This window comes from Halichoeres trimaculatus, unplaced genomic scaffold, assembly GCF_033239565.1.
Source record: "Halichoeres trimaculatus isolate MK-OKI-2021-1 unplaced genomic scaffold, fHalTri1.1 fHalTri1_scaffold_5, whole genome shotgun sequence".
NCBI classification, from domain to species: Eukaryota; Metazoa; Chordata; class Actinopteri; order Labriformes; family Labridae; genus Halichoeres; species Halichoeres trimaculatus.
In genome coordinates, this window is record NW_027437183.1 from 25,007,414 (window position 1) to 25,021,834 (window position 14,421).

At 44.4% G+C, this 14,421-nt stretch overlaps 1 protein-coding gene across 2 annotated transcripts in view; it reads left to right on the forward strand.

The window, feature by feature from the left end:
- adgra2 (adhesion G protein-coupled receptor A2) overlaps positions 1–14,421 on the forward strand; it is a 53,127-nt gene that overhangs the window by 36,112 nt on the left and 2,594 nt on the right. For both annotated transcript variants that reach the window (XM_074671231.1, XM_074671233.1), the window contains exons 3-18: positions 7,348–7,419; positions 8,423–8,494; positions 8,592–8,663; positions 9,117–9,280; positions 9,676–9,889; positions 10,021–10,185; positions 10,266–10,464; positions 11,217–11,366; positions 11,455–11,616; positions 11,817–12,017; positions 12,100–12,289; positions 12,727–12,935; positions 13,023–13,150; positions 13,241–13,364; positions 13,448–13,596; positions 14,329–14,418. In XM_074671231.1, the coding sequence (XP_074527332.1) occupies positions 7,348–7,419; positions 8,423–8,494; positions 8,592–8,663; positions 9,117–9,280; positions 9,676–9,889; positions 10,021–10,185; positions 10,266–10,464; positions 11,217–11,366; positions 11,455–11,616; positions 11,817–12,017; positions 12,100–12,289; positions 12,727–12,935; positions 13,023–13,150; positions 13,241–13,364; positions 13,448–13,596; positions 14,329–14,418 (2,361 nt within the window). The remainder of the gene's footprint in view (positions 1–7,347; positions 7,420–8,422; positions 8,495–8,591; positions 8,664–9,116; positions 9,281–9,675; positions 9,890–10,020; positions 10,186–10,265; positions 10,465–11,216; positions 11,367–11,454; positions 11,617–11,816; positions 12,018–12,099; positions 12,290–12,726; positions 12,936–13,022; positions 13,151–13,240; positions 13,365–13,447; positions 13,597–14,328; positions 14,419–14,421) is intronic.

Consider the following 14,421-nt stretch of genomic DNA (forward strand, 5'->3'; position numbering starts at 1 on the left):
AGTCATTGATCAGGAGGGGGCTGTAAAAGTTTGAATGGAAACATCTCTAACATGTTTCCAGTTATGATCCAGTTTGAAGCCGTTTTATTAAAACAACAGTAAGAAATGTCCTTCGTAAGCTTCATGGCTGCAGTACAGCAGCTCCACAGGAGAACATGAACAAAAGCTTGATTAGGTATATCCAATCTGAGAGGAACCAGCAAAAAATAAAGACAATAATCTGGGGAAGGGGCAGCAAAGCAGGAAATTAGAAGAAAAACAAGAGCTCTGCAGATCCCGGTTTCCTGTTTTGGGGGGAAAGGCAGAAGTACGTTAGGGGCCGGTGTTACAGAGCCCCCATTGTGAGCAAGTGTGTTGAGGAGTAGGGAGGTGGGGTCTGCGGGGCCATACACAGGGACGATTCTGCTCAGCACTGAATCCCCTAACCCACCTGCCCCTCCCTACAGGGGAAAGCTAGCTTGTAAAAAAAGGAGAAAAAGGAAACTGTAAAAATAAACGAGCAAGGGCCTCTGCTAGAGACGCCAAACCAGACAGGAAATGACACGCGGCACAAAAATGGTCTCCAGTGACCTGTCAGGAACCAAGGTGCCAGCAGCCCCCCTTTGCTTTCTGTCTCCAACAAGCTTTCATCCATCTGTGGACTTAAATGTTTGTTTTTTGTCTTCAGGCAGTTTCTTATACTGCTCCGCATCAAGAGACAAATCAGAGTGAGTTGGCCCCGTAATGCCACGTCTTTCCATTAAGAAATTCCAGGAACAGGAAATTCTTGATTCCAGTCTGGCGATAATGAGTGGCCATTCCCCAGCTTCAGTCATTTTCCCAGCTCCCTCTGGGGCCAAGGCCTAAACAATGTCAGTGGAGCACTCCAGACCTGGCCGCTGTGCTCCTGATAATGGAGCACTCCACGTCTGGAGCGCTGTACAGACCATGTCTTCATTATTACCCTCACGCCGCCCTATGAGCACGTCGCTCCTCTCCACCCTGCATGGGGCCCAGGTGCTCATCCCCTGGACCCGCAGAGAAATGACTCTCTAGAATGGCAGCTCAGCAGCCCCATTGATCAGGAGGAGGTTTTTCTGAGGAGAAAAGACGTTCTTAATGGCAGCTGCTGGTGTTAGGCCCCTGTGGCAGCAGACAATGGCCCCTCCTGGTCAAGGAGTGAGCTTGAGTCTGTCACACAGGCTCCGTGTGGCGAATGGGATAAAGCAGAGCTCTCTCAAGGTTGCAAAGACAAAACAATGATGTGTCACCTTCAATGTAGCTTTTTAAAAAAGTACTCTCTGCTCCTGAAGAAAATAAAAAGCCATAGCTACAAGTTGCAGCTTCTAACCTTTGTGTCTGTGATATTTCCACACTCATGCCCTCTTTGAAGAATTTCTCATCTCGGCTCTGATCCTCTGGCTCGGTGACAGCTGTTGTCATCAGTGCGAAGGCCGCTGAGCTGTGAAGCTGTTGTCAGGCAGGGCGCTGTCTCCTCCAGGGGGCACACACACAAGTCATCGCCTGAGTGTGAGGCCTGCTGTTCAAACTGAAGGTTTGCAGTAAAGCTGCAAATAAATCTGAGGGTTGGAGGAAGTGGGAAAGCAAGGGGCAGCAGTGGGGAGTGAGCCGCGGGTACAGTTATAGACAATATCTGATGTTTGGGCTGAATGCTGACCTCATGTCCTGATGACTTCATGTGGTGAGCGCTTCACATTCCCCAGGTTGGTGATAAGAGAGTGTATCAGTGTATGTAATGGACTGCAGATACTCCTCAGGTCGCACAGCACTGTGCCCTCTAAGGCAGGCTGTGGAGGAGCACAGAGGAAATACAGATGGTGTATTTTTATATCTGACTGATGATAGTTTTTTTTACTCTGAGAAAAAAAGTTAGAATTTAAGCTGCTGGTAACAAATACCTCTTCGTTGTGCATCAGGGGAGTGTTTCAGGTTTGAAGGTTTTTTTTGTTTTTCTTTAATGAATCGTGCTCAAGCACGGCACACTGGCCAAATGAACTGGACTTTAGGGTTGAAGTGTGCTTAAGCACGGTACAGTTTGACGGAGTGACCAAACCCTTAGGGAGCGGTCACACTGGCCATCCAAACCGTGCCATGCTTAAACACGATTACCCCCCCCCCCCCCCGCAGCGCTTATGGTAAGTCGTTTTGGCCCGACACAGCCCTCTAACACCCCCGCTTTGTTTAAAATGATTGTCGAGAGATGCGCTCGTGGCGATAATAGATCGCACAAGCTGTCGATGTGCTTGTGCTCGTGCATGAAGTAAACCGTGCCGAAGCCCACCTCTCCGAAGCGTGCCAAAGCACGGCACAGTTGCGGTCACACTGGCCTTTCCAAACGCGCTTTAGGGCTGAAGCATGCTTAGGCACGGCACGGTTTGGATGGCCGGTGTTACCACATCCTTAGAAACTCCTCACAGACCCTTTATGTCCTTAATGAAAGCAAAAAATATCTCAAGCACAACAGACAAGGTACAGAAAACAGACTTCTAAGAGCATGCATGCAGGTGGCTGTGTTAGAGCCACACAACAGCAAAAAGTTCTCAAACTGACTTGCACATAGCCTTATATTTGATGTTTCTGTTCTTTAATACAAAACTGCTTTAAAGTTACTCCTGTTTTTTTTAGGTTTTTTTTTTGCTTTTATACTTTCTGGAAGTGATGCAGCATTAACGCTTTTAACACTTATGATAAGCAAATATTGCGCCTTGAACTGATGTCACTAACTGATATGTATATGTTGTGTAACATCAATTTCATGCTAGTGTAATAAAACATTTAACAGAGAGGGTTTTTCTGGTTGGACTGTATAAGTCGCTTGTTTAACACACTCTGACATGACAGAATAGATAAACTGTGTGGTTTATTTTTATGGTCGAATGTCAAAGAAAAAACTTCAGCCGTGTGGAGGTATCAGACCATCTCTGTGAAAGATCGGTGTCATGCGGTTTATGAGACGTGTTACAGTGATAACTCAAGTGGAAAGACTAAAGTTTGATACATCAAATTTCCTAGCTCATTTGAAAACAGAATTATTAGAATTTAGTATAAAAGGAACGTTAAGATTAGCTGACTTAGTTATCTTTCTATTGGCAGTAGTTTTGGTTTTCACTCTAATTTTCACTACCAGGGGCTTTTCTGTTTCAAACATGTTAGAGGGCACATTATTGTGTTCAGGACAGCAGAGACAGAGCTTCTGATCTGATAAATGCTTTTCCTGATCAGGAACTTGTGTTTCCAGAGGTTCTTAAAGGACTGTCTCAACCCACAATATTCTAGAGGAGGTCAGTGTTACACAGCAAATTCACGTGTGTTTGAGTGTGAAAAGGACAGACAGGAGGGAGGGAGGGTCATTGGAGAGAGGAAATGGTGGGCAGTGCCTCGCCTTTCATCGCTTCACTAATGAGGCCTACGACACAGACTAGAAACAGCAGCATTGTTCTCCCCCTCGCCCTGTTCAGCAAGTCCTACACAGCTACTGATGCACAGAAACACATGTAGCTACAGTCAGAGCGACACGAAAGATACAACGATTAGCACAGATATTATCACAGGCCCATTTTTGTCATTTTCTCACACGCAAAGACATTTTTTATTTGCAGGATGATTTTATGTTCATGCAACAAAGCTCTTTTTCAAACTGCTTGTCAGTCAGAATCAGAGAGGCTGAAAAAATCTCCACCATCTTAAAAACCTGTGAAGTTGTTGCAAAGTGTTTCAGCTAACAAGCTGGCACACAATCAAAGATCTCCACTGAGCAGTCCAAAACTGTCTGCTTTGAGACAAACACAACAGACCTCAGCCCTTTGGTCTCAGGCCAGAGACTTCTGCTCCATCATTATAACCTGTCTCCTGTCTATAATCCAGATATGAGAGATGGCTCAGCCAGAGCTTGGACCAACAGCAAAACCCCTGATCTCTGACTCTATCTCAGCCATACCGCATAGTGAAGTTTTTTTTTTCAGGGAAGCAGTTTTCTAAAATGTTTTTCCTGCCCTAGTTTGATCAAAATAGCTCATCTCTTGGAAAGAGAACAGCACAATGGTTGAGGAGATGCCTGAGGTTGAGCATGGTGTGAGGCAACGCGGTGGAGAGCAGCGGTGATGGATAATCTTTGAGGCAGAAAGGACAAAAAAATTCCCTGAGGTCTGCCTACCACAGTGACATCTTGGGTTGAAGTAAAACAGACAAAAATGAAGGCAGGGAGATGCTGCTTTTGTGCTCCTGTGAGGAAATCTTTTTCTGTGGAAGGTCCTATGGGAGAAGGCGTTTCTGTGCTGCATGAATACAGATACCATTCTCACCCACATCAGCCATGTCCTACTGATAATCATCTCCTGACCTTTTTAAACCCTCTTTTCCCGTTTGGCTATTAAAAAACGTCTTGTTTCCAAGATTTAATGCAGATGGAGAGGAGCATCTGGCTGAAGAGTGTGACAAATGGATGTGTTTGTGTGTGTGTGTGTGTGTGTGTGTGTTGAAAGGGAAGAGGGTGGAAAAGGAGCTGGATTAAAGTTCAATCTTCAAAGGAGCTATAGAAATTAATATTTATGGCTTTTAAGATTATCATTGGATGAATCATATAAAAAACTAACATAATGACGAAACTTTTTCTGGACAGTTTGGTTTACACTAATATTTTTCTTTGGTTCAAAATTTACATCTTGCTAGCCTCAAACCCAGGTGGCTGATGGGATAAGATTTCCTATCTGCGCTCAGAAAAACCCTGCTGTGTCCCTGTGGATGAGCCAGGCTTAAAGAAATATGTCTCCTTTCCTTTCAGCCCTCAGTGCTGAGGACGCATCATCCACAGACCTCTCTCATGTCTGAGCACGAGGCTACGGCTAGCAGCTGGTTAGCTTAGATCGGCATGACAAATGAAAGCGGGAATAACAGCTAGCTTTGCTTACTTTTGATGAATACACCATATGTTCCAGTATTTATCCCAACACAAATCACAGATTATCAGCGCCAATATTCAGCATTTTGAGGCATCAGCCTTGACTGACGATAAGAAACACTTTGAAACTGAAAAGGCGCCTCTTGGCCTGCAGGTACTACTTTGTCTCAGCATTATCCCACACACAGTACCATCTGATTGGTTACATGCAGAGCCATGGCCCTGATAACAGCCAGTCAGCAGTAGAAGCTGTGCAGGCCTCTTTGCTGTGCAAAATGTTTTTCTGAGTGGAGAAGCTCTGGAAATCAGATTTATGTTTTGAAGGCAAGTTTACATCCAGTTTTTTTAAGTTTTCGTTTAACGTTATTAAGCATGGTGCTGAGCCTGGAAGCTGTTTCATAAACATTTGAACAAAGATAAGTGTTGGAGTGATTCGAAATTTTGACGACAATATTTTTACAGGGTGTCCGCCAGGTCTTAAAAAGTATTAAAAGTTGATAAATCAATTGTGGGTAAATTAAGGCCCTTAAAAAGTATTAAAAAGTCCTAATTCTAATGTTATGAGGTATTAAATTTTATTTGTATTCAAGCTTTGACTCCAAACGTATCCATGAATATTTATTTCCCTCCTTGTGTCTTTTACAAACTAACCTGACACGCCAGACATACAGTTCCATATATCCGCCACAGAAATAGTCCATCTGTTTCAAAAATGTTTTCAGGGTCTGAATCTTCAAAAATAACCACACCTGGTGGTTGGACAATCATTCTGCTTGCCACACTCATCACAGACCAGCATGAGGATCTGGACAAAGCTTTTGCGTCTCAAAATATTTCACTCTAGATCATAAGAGTTTCTCAAGCCTCCTGAAAACATTTCTCGGACTTTTGATGACCTGGGATTTTGGATTCTTACGATTTAGAGAAAGCTTCCCCTGATCTCAGTTGTTTTGGAACAAATTTTCTTTGTTCAAATCACCTTTTTACTGGATACTACGCGATGAGATAAGGTATTCATCAATACAGTTATGTAGCACTGTTGTTTGAGACGTGACAACAAGCAAAGTTGTAATTTTGTGAGGCGCGGGCTATACGTAGCGCTAGCAGCCCAACATATCCGTAGGCTAATGTGACAACAAACTCAGTTCGTACAGTAGTTTAGTTGCCATCCATATGCATTTTATGCAAGTTGGCCTTAAATAACTGTTACTTGTTGTGGTAACGGGAATGTCAATTAACCTGCCTTTAGTTTCATTTATACTTTCAAGCTTTATTCCTTCTCAGCTTATCTAATTTATATTAAAATGAAAACTACAATCATCAAAGATCGGTTGCTAATAGCAGCTTAAAGTTGCAGTAAGGTCTGAAGACTCTTTGAAAGGTTTTTTAAAAAGTCCTAAAAAGGTATTGAATTTAACCTCAGGATTTCAGCATATACCCTGTTTTACTTTTACTTCAAATGAATATCAGCTCCAAATATTGGTTATCGGCCTACAACTAATATTTGTTATCGGTATCATCCCTGAGAGAAACAACTCAATCTCTACTGCAGACTAATCCTTCAAAGTGTAATTTGCTTATCAGTAAACTGAAAGGTAGGGTCTGCAGGAATTTTCTGCTACTTATCTGCCAACACAACATTTAAACTGGGCTCCTCCTCCTTGGATCAGTGCCACCGGCCACAGCCTCCAACTGTGTGAACACGTTCACTAGCCAAGCAACCCCCTGTAGCATTGCATTTCTATGTGGTAAACTCAAGAGCCAAGCACCAGATTTGACATGTTAGCACAAGCTTATCACTGGTATTTGACACATACCTGGTTAGCAGAAAGCCAACTCGCATCACTCTTCGTCCCTTGTGCTCTCCAAGTTCCTGAAAGTGAGTGAAAATCAAGCCAAGCTTCACTCTCGTTTAGGGATAATCTTAGCCTGTTTACTGTAGCTGCTCTAATAAGCTTCCACTCGCAATCATCAACATGCAAAGTCACTTGCGCACTGGGCGCGCTGTGATGGCTAAAGAAACCACGCTTACTGTCCGCTCAGAAACGTCCCAACACAACCAGAACATCAACATACAGGCAGAGGAGGGGGTTGGAGCAGACACAGACACTGACACACAAGGAGCGGCCCGTAGGAGATGATTGAGCAGGATTATTTATATAAAAGTTGAATTTTTTTTAAGGAAATCCTGCAGTCTCTACCTTTAAAAAACATTGTTCAGTTCGTTTCATTATGTTAGTTTTATCAGAGCAGGGCTGGTGGGTAAGCTATGTTAGCTTAATGTTAGCTTAGCAACAATTATTTAAAAAAAAGATGAAGTCAGGAATAACATTCTCTTCTTACTCTCTATAAGTGGAAACAAACAACCCTGTGTCTGAAAATGTAAGACTATTTACCTAAGACATGTGGACATTATTTTCTCATTGACCTAATAGTTTCTGTCTCCACAGGGACCTCAAGCACAACTTAATCAGCACCATCATGCCCGGAGCCTTCCAGGGCCTGTCTGAGCTTCGGAAACTGTAAGTAGACATTAGCATGAACCACATTCTTTTGGTGTTAACAGCAGCAAACATATTAATAAAGCCAAGCATGGAAATAGTGAATTTTGTATTGTGGTCTGAGAATAAATGATGGATCCAGGGTGGTTTGCCCTAGCAGCTATGTGAACAGACCAGCAGCACATCCTTTCACATTTATCTTGAGAGGATTCTGTTTTGGCTGCTCATGTTAGATGTTATATTGAGCTCCTGGTGTTTCTGGGACAATAAAGGCCTCCTTTAAGAGAGCAGTGTTTATGCCGATCTTTGCGGGAGCCTTGAGATGTCATCTTTCGGGCTCCGCTCCACCACTGGTGAAACCTCAGGGCCAGGCAGAGGCTGCTCACCGACGCTGGATGTGACAGGACGGCTGTTTGCAGCCACTTGCTGCTGGCTCATTGTGTTTTCGGACTCTGACGTCTGGTTGTGGCGTGGGTCAGACTTAGTCGTCTGTGCTGCCCCGCGTGACTCCCCATCCCTCCTCCCCCTTCTTGTGTTTTCCCTGCGAGGTCTGGGGCTTCTCAAAACAAACAGGGGGAGATAAACACATGCTCTGGACGGCTCTCTGCTGGGTAATGTCAGAGGAGCAACAGAGCAGATCCCTCTCTGGCTGCGGCTATACATCACACTCAGAGGTGGACGGCAGAACAGGGGCCCTGTGTTTACCCCTTTGCTGATAAAACCTTCACTGGCGTCCCATTGAGGAGAGATAAGGGAAAGTGTTGGGGACTGTGGTCATGCTTATTTAGATGTTTAACTATCTAGGCTTTCCTTCACGGAAAACAAGGAAGACAAAGAAAAACCTTTATCACTAGTTTATCATGTACAAGAGATTTGGTCCAGTTTATCCTGAATGTTGGACGCTGAGTGGTTTCCCAAAAACAACACGGGCACTGAAAGAGTAATGATATCACTACTTGAAACAGAAATGGGTTCTCTTGTTTCAGAAATATCCATCACATTCCTTTGTTTTTTTCCCTTTCAGTGACCTCTCCAACAACCGCATTGGCTGCCTGACTGCTGACATGTTCCAGGGGTTGACCAACCTCACGAAACTGTAAGAAAAAGATAAATAGGTGTACCAAGTTTTGTACATTTCACAATAAGTGGGAAAGCTATTAAGTTAACTTTTTTTGGACATTGTGTGCTGCTAGAAACCTCTCTGGCAACATCATATCCACCCTGGATCCAGGGGTGTTTCAGGAGCTGCCGTCTCTCAAGCTCGTGTGAGTATTGGACACAGTCGGCGCTCCGACTCCACACACTGGCTCAGCATACCATTCCATATCTGAATAAAACAATAAATATTCAAGACAAAGATAACATTTCTTTTCTGCTCCTGTTTATTTATACCTCTGGTTACTAACTGTGTTTCACAATAACGGTCAAGAAAGCTAAATAAGCATTGAGAATTTATTTGAGGAGTATTTATTTGAATTAGGACACATTCATCTTTGTGGTGCATGGAGATGAAACACATATTTAAACACAGGCTATCATAAATCAGTAGTCTGAACTGTTTAAAAACAATTTTAAACCAACAAAAGTTCATTCTTTTGGAGAACTGCTTGTTCTTGCAAATTACAGTACTCTTTTTTTATGAGTGAAAAAAATATTGACAGTATTAGTGGGATCTGTAAGTCTTTTCTCACGTAATTAAAGGCCATCTTTCTCCACAGGAACTTCAACTCTGAATACCTGTCGTGTGACTGCGGCCTCCGGTGGGTTCCTGGTTTCTTCCGCAGCACTTCTGCCCGGTTAGGAGAGGAAACTCTGTGTGCCTATCCAAGAAGCCTGAAGGGAAAACCCCTGCGAGGACTGAGGGAGAGCCAGCTGAGCTGTGGTGAGAACTGTGCGAGAATGGGACACATGAATGAGGCGGTTCACCGCTTTGTTGCAGAGACCGTTGACTTGTGGATGACAAAGACAGTGCACTCATTACCGTGTTCAGAATCATTCATATTTCCGAGATTCAGTAAACCAGCAGTGCCGAAACAGATCCAAAAAAGCAGCTAGGCAGAAACATGCTTCTAAAAGTGTCATGGAGTTATGCTGACGAGTTATCCTGTGGGTTGAATTTACCAATTTGCTTCTGCCTGCATTTAATCTGCTCTGAAGCTGCAGACTCATAAGAGCTTCTGTGGAAATATTCAGCTGAGGTTGAGTAATGAGTGTGGAGGAGTAATAACTCATCATGACTTTTCTCATCTGTGCCCTTTCCTTCGCCATGCTGCTCAGATGGTCCTCTAGAGCTGCACACCCTGTCACTGCTTCCATCGCAGCGTCAGGTGGTGTTTAAAGGCGACCGCCTGCCTTTCCACTGCACCGCCGCCATGGTGGACAAGATCACCACATTACACTGGCGTCACAATGGTCAGTTGGTGACCTCTGACCCTGAGATGGGTGTCCAGCTGGAGAGCAATGTGTTGCATGACTGCACTTTTATTACCAGGTACATGATGGCAATCAAACCTTTTATTTATCATTTATAAACATTAAGACGAATATTCAACTGCTTCACACTCACATTTGAGTAGGTGTTGGTTTTGTGTTTTAATGAATGTCTCTGCTCTCTCTTTCCAGTGAGCTTATGCTGTTCAACGTACGCGCGGAGGCCAGAGGAGAGTGGGAGTGTGTGGTTTCCACAGGGCGGGGCAACATCTCTCGCAGTGTTGAAATACTGGTGCTGGAGAACAACGCCTCCTTCTGTCCAGAGGATAAAGTTGTCAACAATCGTGGGGAGTTCAGGTTGGTATCGGTTTAAGTGAGTATGATTGAGACCTGAAGATGCAAATAGTCCTCTTCTCATTCAGTTTTTGAATCCTCAGGTGGCCGAGGACTTTGGCAGGGATCACCTCTCATCAGTACTGCCTACAGATGCGATACTCTTCTGTGTCTATGGAGGGAGGTATTGAGCAGAAAAAGGCCTCCAGACTCTGTGATGAAAATGGAAAGTGGCGGGAAGCTAACTATTCAGACTGTCACTACACTAATGGCATCACCCGGGTCCTGCACACTTTCATCCTGGTAAAAACAACACCACAATCTTTCCTCATGTTTAATTGTGTGTGTAGTAGTGCTGCACGATTTGGGGAAAAGGTGTGATTGGCGATTAGGTGGACAATATTGCGATTGCGATTGTGCTTGCGATTTAATTAAAAAAAAGTTGTGTCATGAGTCTACAGACTTGCTTGGTTATCATGGAAAAAATCAAGAAAAAAGCAGAGATGGATTACTGAGGATTTTAATTGTGTAATAATTCTCAAAATATCCAAACTTACTGTTTACTAACAACAATGTACAGCACAACAGTACTGTTTTGTTTGTATTCAAAATAGCACATTTATGCCACTTTTGCTTTGCACGTTTTGAAAATTACATCTTTTTGCTGTGTCATTCAACCGGTGACCAAAATAACACCAAATAACAGAGGTAGAGTTTCTTTTCGCCTTGAGCGCCTCACTTACTTTTTTGTGCTCCATCTTGTCTGATTAAACTGCTGTACCAGGGGGGCAGGTAGTCACATGACCAGTTGAAACAGTGACTGATTAGTCATCTCACGCTCGCTCTCTTACTCAGTCACACACACACACACACAGACACACACATCACTCACACAAACACGCTCATTTTTTAAAAATAATTGCACAATCGCACCTCTTTTGCGATTACGTAATTGCATGTGCTGACATTGCGAATGCGATAATCTTGCAGCACTAGTGTGTAGTTTTATCAGGATCACACCTTCCCCTTCATTGATTTTTGCTTTTGCTCTCCAGAGGCCGATCAACGTGTCCAATGCTGTGACTCTGGCACATCAGGTGCGCACATACACCCTGGAGGCTGCAGGCTTCACTGACTCAGTGGACGTGTTGTATGTGGCCCAAATGATGGAGAAGTTTATGGAATATGTCAAGCAGCTGAGAGAGGTGAGACAGAGAAGAGTAAACATTTAAAAACAGTGTGTATGGTGTTTTCTCCTGCCTTCACTCTGAGTTTTGTGTGTTTTTATTCAAGCTGTCAGAGGTGTTGGTGGAGATGGGCAGTAACTTGATGCAGGTGGATGATCAGCTCCTTGCCCTGGCACAAAGAGAGAAGAGGGCTTGCAGCTCAATAGTTTACTCTCTAGAGACCCTGGCCTGGCCTCAGCTACATAGTCATGCTCAGGACTTCTCAATGGTACAAACTATTGACTTGATCTGTGTTTGTTAACATCTTTTTCTGTTGTTCCCTAACCCAATGAAAAGAATGATGTAGTTATTTATATGATGTTGTAGATTTAGGTGGACTTTGTATTGTAGCAGATCTACGACTTAAAGGGTAGTTTTCTTTTTGGAAATGAACTAATGTTTGAATGTCGCCTGTATTTAATCACACAGGTGTCGAGGAACATAGTGATGGAAGCCCACTTTATTCGCCCTGCCCACTTCACAGGCATAACCTGCACTGCCTATCAGCGTCGGGATGTTTCATCAAGCAGCATGGGGGCAGAAATGGCAGAGCCCGCTCATGAGCAGCAGCTCCGGTTTCGCTGCAGCACCGGCTCTCATAACACCTCCCTCAACAGCTTCCCTCTAAAGGTAAGACATGAGCAGCCCCATCATCTCTGTCTCAACAGAAACACATTTCTGGGTTTTTCCTTATGTGTCTGTTTTTCTACAGAATTCAGTCGCCCTGGCTTCAGTGACCCTCCCAGTGACTCTGTTCCCTCCTGATGCTCCTGCAGACTGTAAGCTGCAGTTTGTAGCCTTCAGAACCGGCAGCTTCTTCCCTCTGTTAGGGAACTCAAGCAATAGCGGAGAGCACTCACGCAGACGCAGCGTTAACACTCCTGTCATCTTTGTTGGCCTTGGTAAGGAATGATCTCAGGTCTGATTGTAAAACCTCGGTCTCTCACCTCTGAAAAATGTTCTGTAATGGGCCTAGAAGGACGAGTAGCACACCTGGGGCTTTTTGTTGTACTTGTCCTTGTTGAAGAAATGCCTCAGTACAAATAACTAAGAAGACAGTTTTCCTACCAGCAGCAGGAATCATTGAGTCTTAAGAATTTTTCATTTGAAGTAAAAGTCTGAAAGACTGTACATTATGTGTTTTCTTTGAGCAACATTTAACTGAACATAGAAACACTGTGAGTTGCAGAACCTTGGCATGCAGTGTTAAAGCCCATGGTACAAACAGAGAATGTAGAAAACAGAACCATGACATATTTTTCAATTAGATGCACAGTAAACATTTTAGTCACAGTATTTAGTAGAGCATTTCTTGAAATCCTCCCACTGTTTGTGACAGATGGCTGTAGTATGTGGAACCACTCTGAGCCCATCTGGGTGTCGCTGCGCCACTTGTCCCCCGGTTCTGATGCTGTGGCCGCCCAGTGGAGCCTGAAAGCGCTGGAGAAACAGGGAAGCTGGAGCCAGGAGGGCTGTCAGCTGGTCCACAGTGACAGCAGCACCTCAACCATGCGCTGCTCTCTGCTCAGCAACTATGCTGTGCTGCAGGTTTGACAGCTTTCCCATTAAACTCATCGTCTAAAAAGCCATCAAGGATCTAAAAGGTTGACCAAGGTCTCTGTTTTTCTTTTCTAGGAGGTGCCAGACTTCCCCAACTCTTCACCCATCTCTGTGAGGGTGCTCCACCCGGTGGTGTATGCCAGCACTGCACTGCTCCTCCTCTGCCTCTTCACCATCATCATCACGCACATACTGCATCACAGGTACTGAAGTGGAAGTGCACAAAGGGGCTTTTTGCAGCACCTTTCTATACCTGTTTCATCCCTCATTGTGTTGCTCTGTGCCCTCTGCAGCACCATTCATATATCAAGAAAGAGCTGGCACACTTTACTGAATACCTGCTTCCACATTGCCATGACAACCGCCATCTATGCAGGAGGCATAAGCTTAACCAGCTACCCAGTGGTTTGCCAAGCTGTAAGTCCTTATCCCACACCATGTGCTCATGTTGATGTGTGGAGTATAAACCTGCGGTCTAATCAAAGTGCACCATGTGACAGGTGGGCATCGCCCTGCATTACTCCTCTCTGTCAACCCTGCTGTGGATCGGAGTCAGTGCCAGGGTCCTCTACAAAGAGGCTGTGTGGAGAACGCCGCGGCAAACTGAAGGAGAGCCTCCTGCTCCTCCTACTCAGCGACCTATGCTCAGGTCAGTGAGCACAACACACCTTCTCTCACTTCTGCACTGGGAGATTGTTGTTAGCTGTCAATCTGAAATATGTTGCGGACAGATGTGGGTGTTCTTCTGCGTGACCACCCAGACTGCACGGCATCAAAGTGGGCCATTGTGCCCCACCACCAAAGTCCCTCTGTTATAAAGGAAAACTTGGAGGGACATGACAGAGTATTGCGTTGAGGCACAAAAATGCTGCAAGCCAGTATGGACCAAGAAAGAAGGAGGCAAGGAATGTATGAAACCAATATAGCAGAGGCAGGGGGGGTCATCATAAATCTGAGCAGGGTAGTTGAAGGGGGGCACTGTCTTTCCAAATCTTCCCCTTCTATTTTTCCTCCCCCTGCTCCTGTGATTCTGAAGCTGTGGTCATACACTGTGCTGCTGACCTCACTGGCCTCCTCACCATCCCTTTGTTGCCTACTCGGCCTCATGGGAAGGCTGAGTAGGCAATAAATCAGACTTCTGGAGCCCGTACTGACCCTTGTAACACTCTTCCTGCTAAGGGAGTGAAGGATCTCACAGATTGTAGACAGACTGAGAGACATACAAACCCAAAGAGGAAAATAACACCTCCGTGCACTTTTTAAAAAAAAACATCACTGGAGCCAAAGGTCAAACACCATCATGTAGAACAAAGAAGAGTTTCTTTTCTTTTTAAATCTGCTGCTGGGAAATGTGTTTACCATGTTTCTTTTGTTTTTCAAGGTTTTATCTGATAGCTGGTGGAGTTCCTCTTATCATTTGTGGGATCACTGCAGCTGTCAATGTCAACAACTACGGAGACAACAGCCCTTAGTG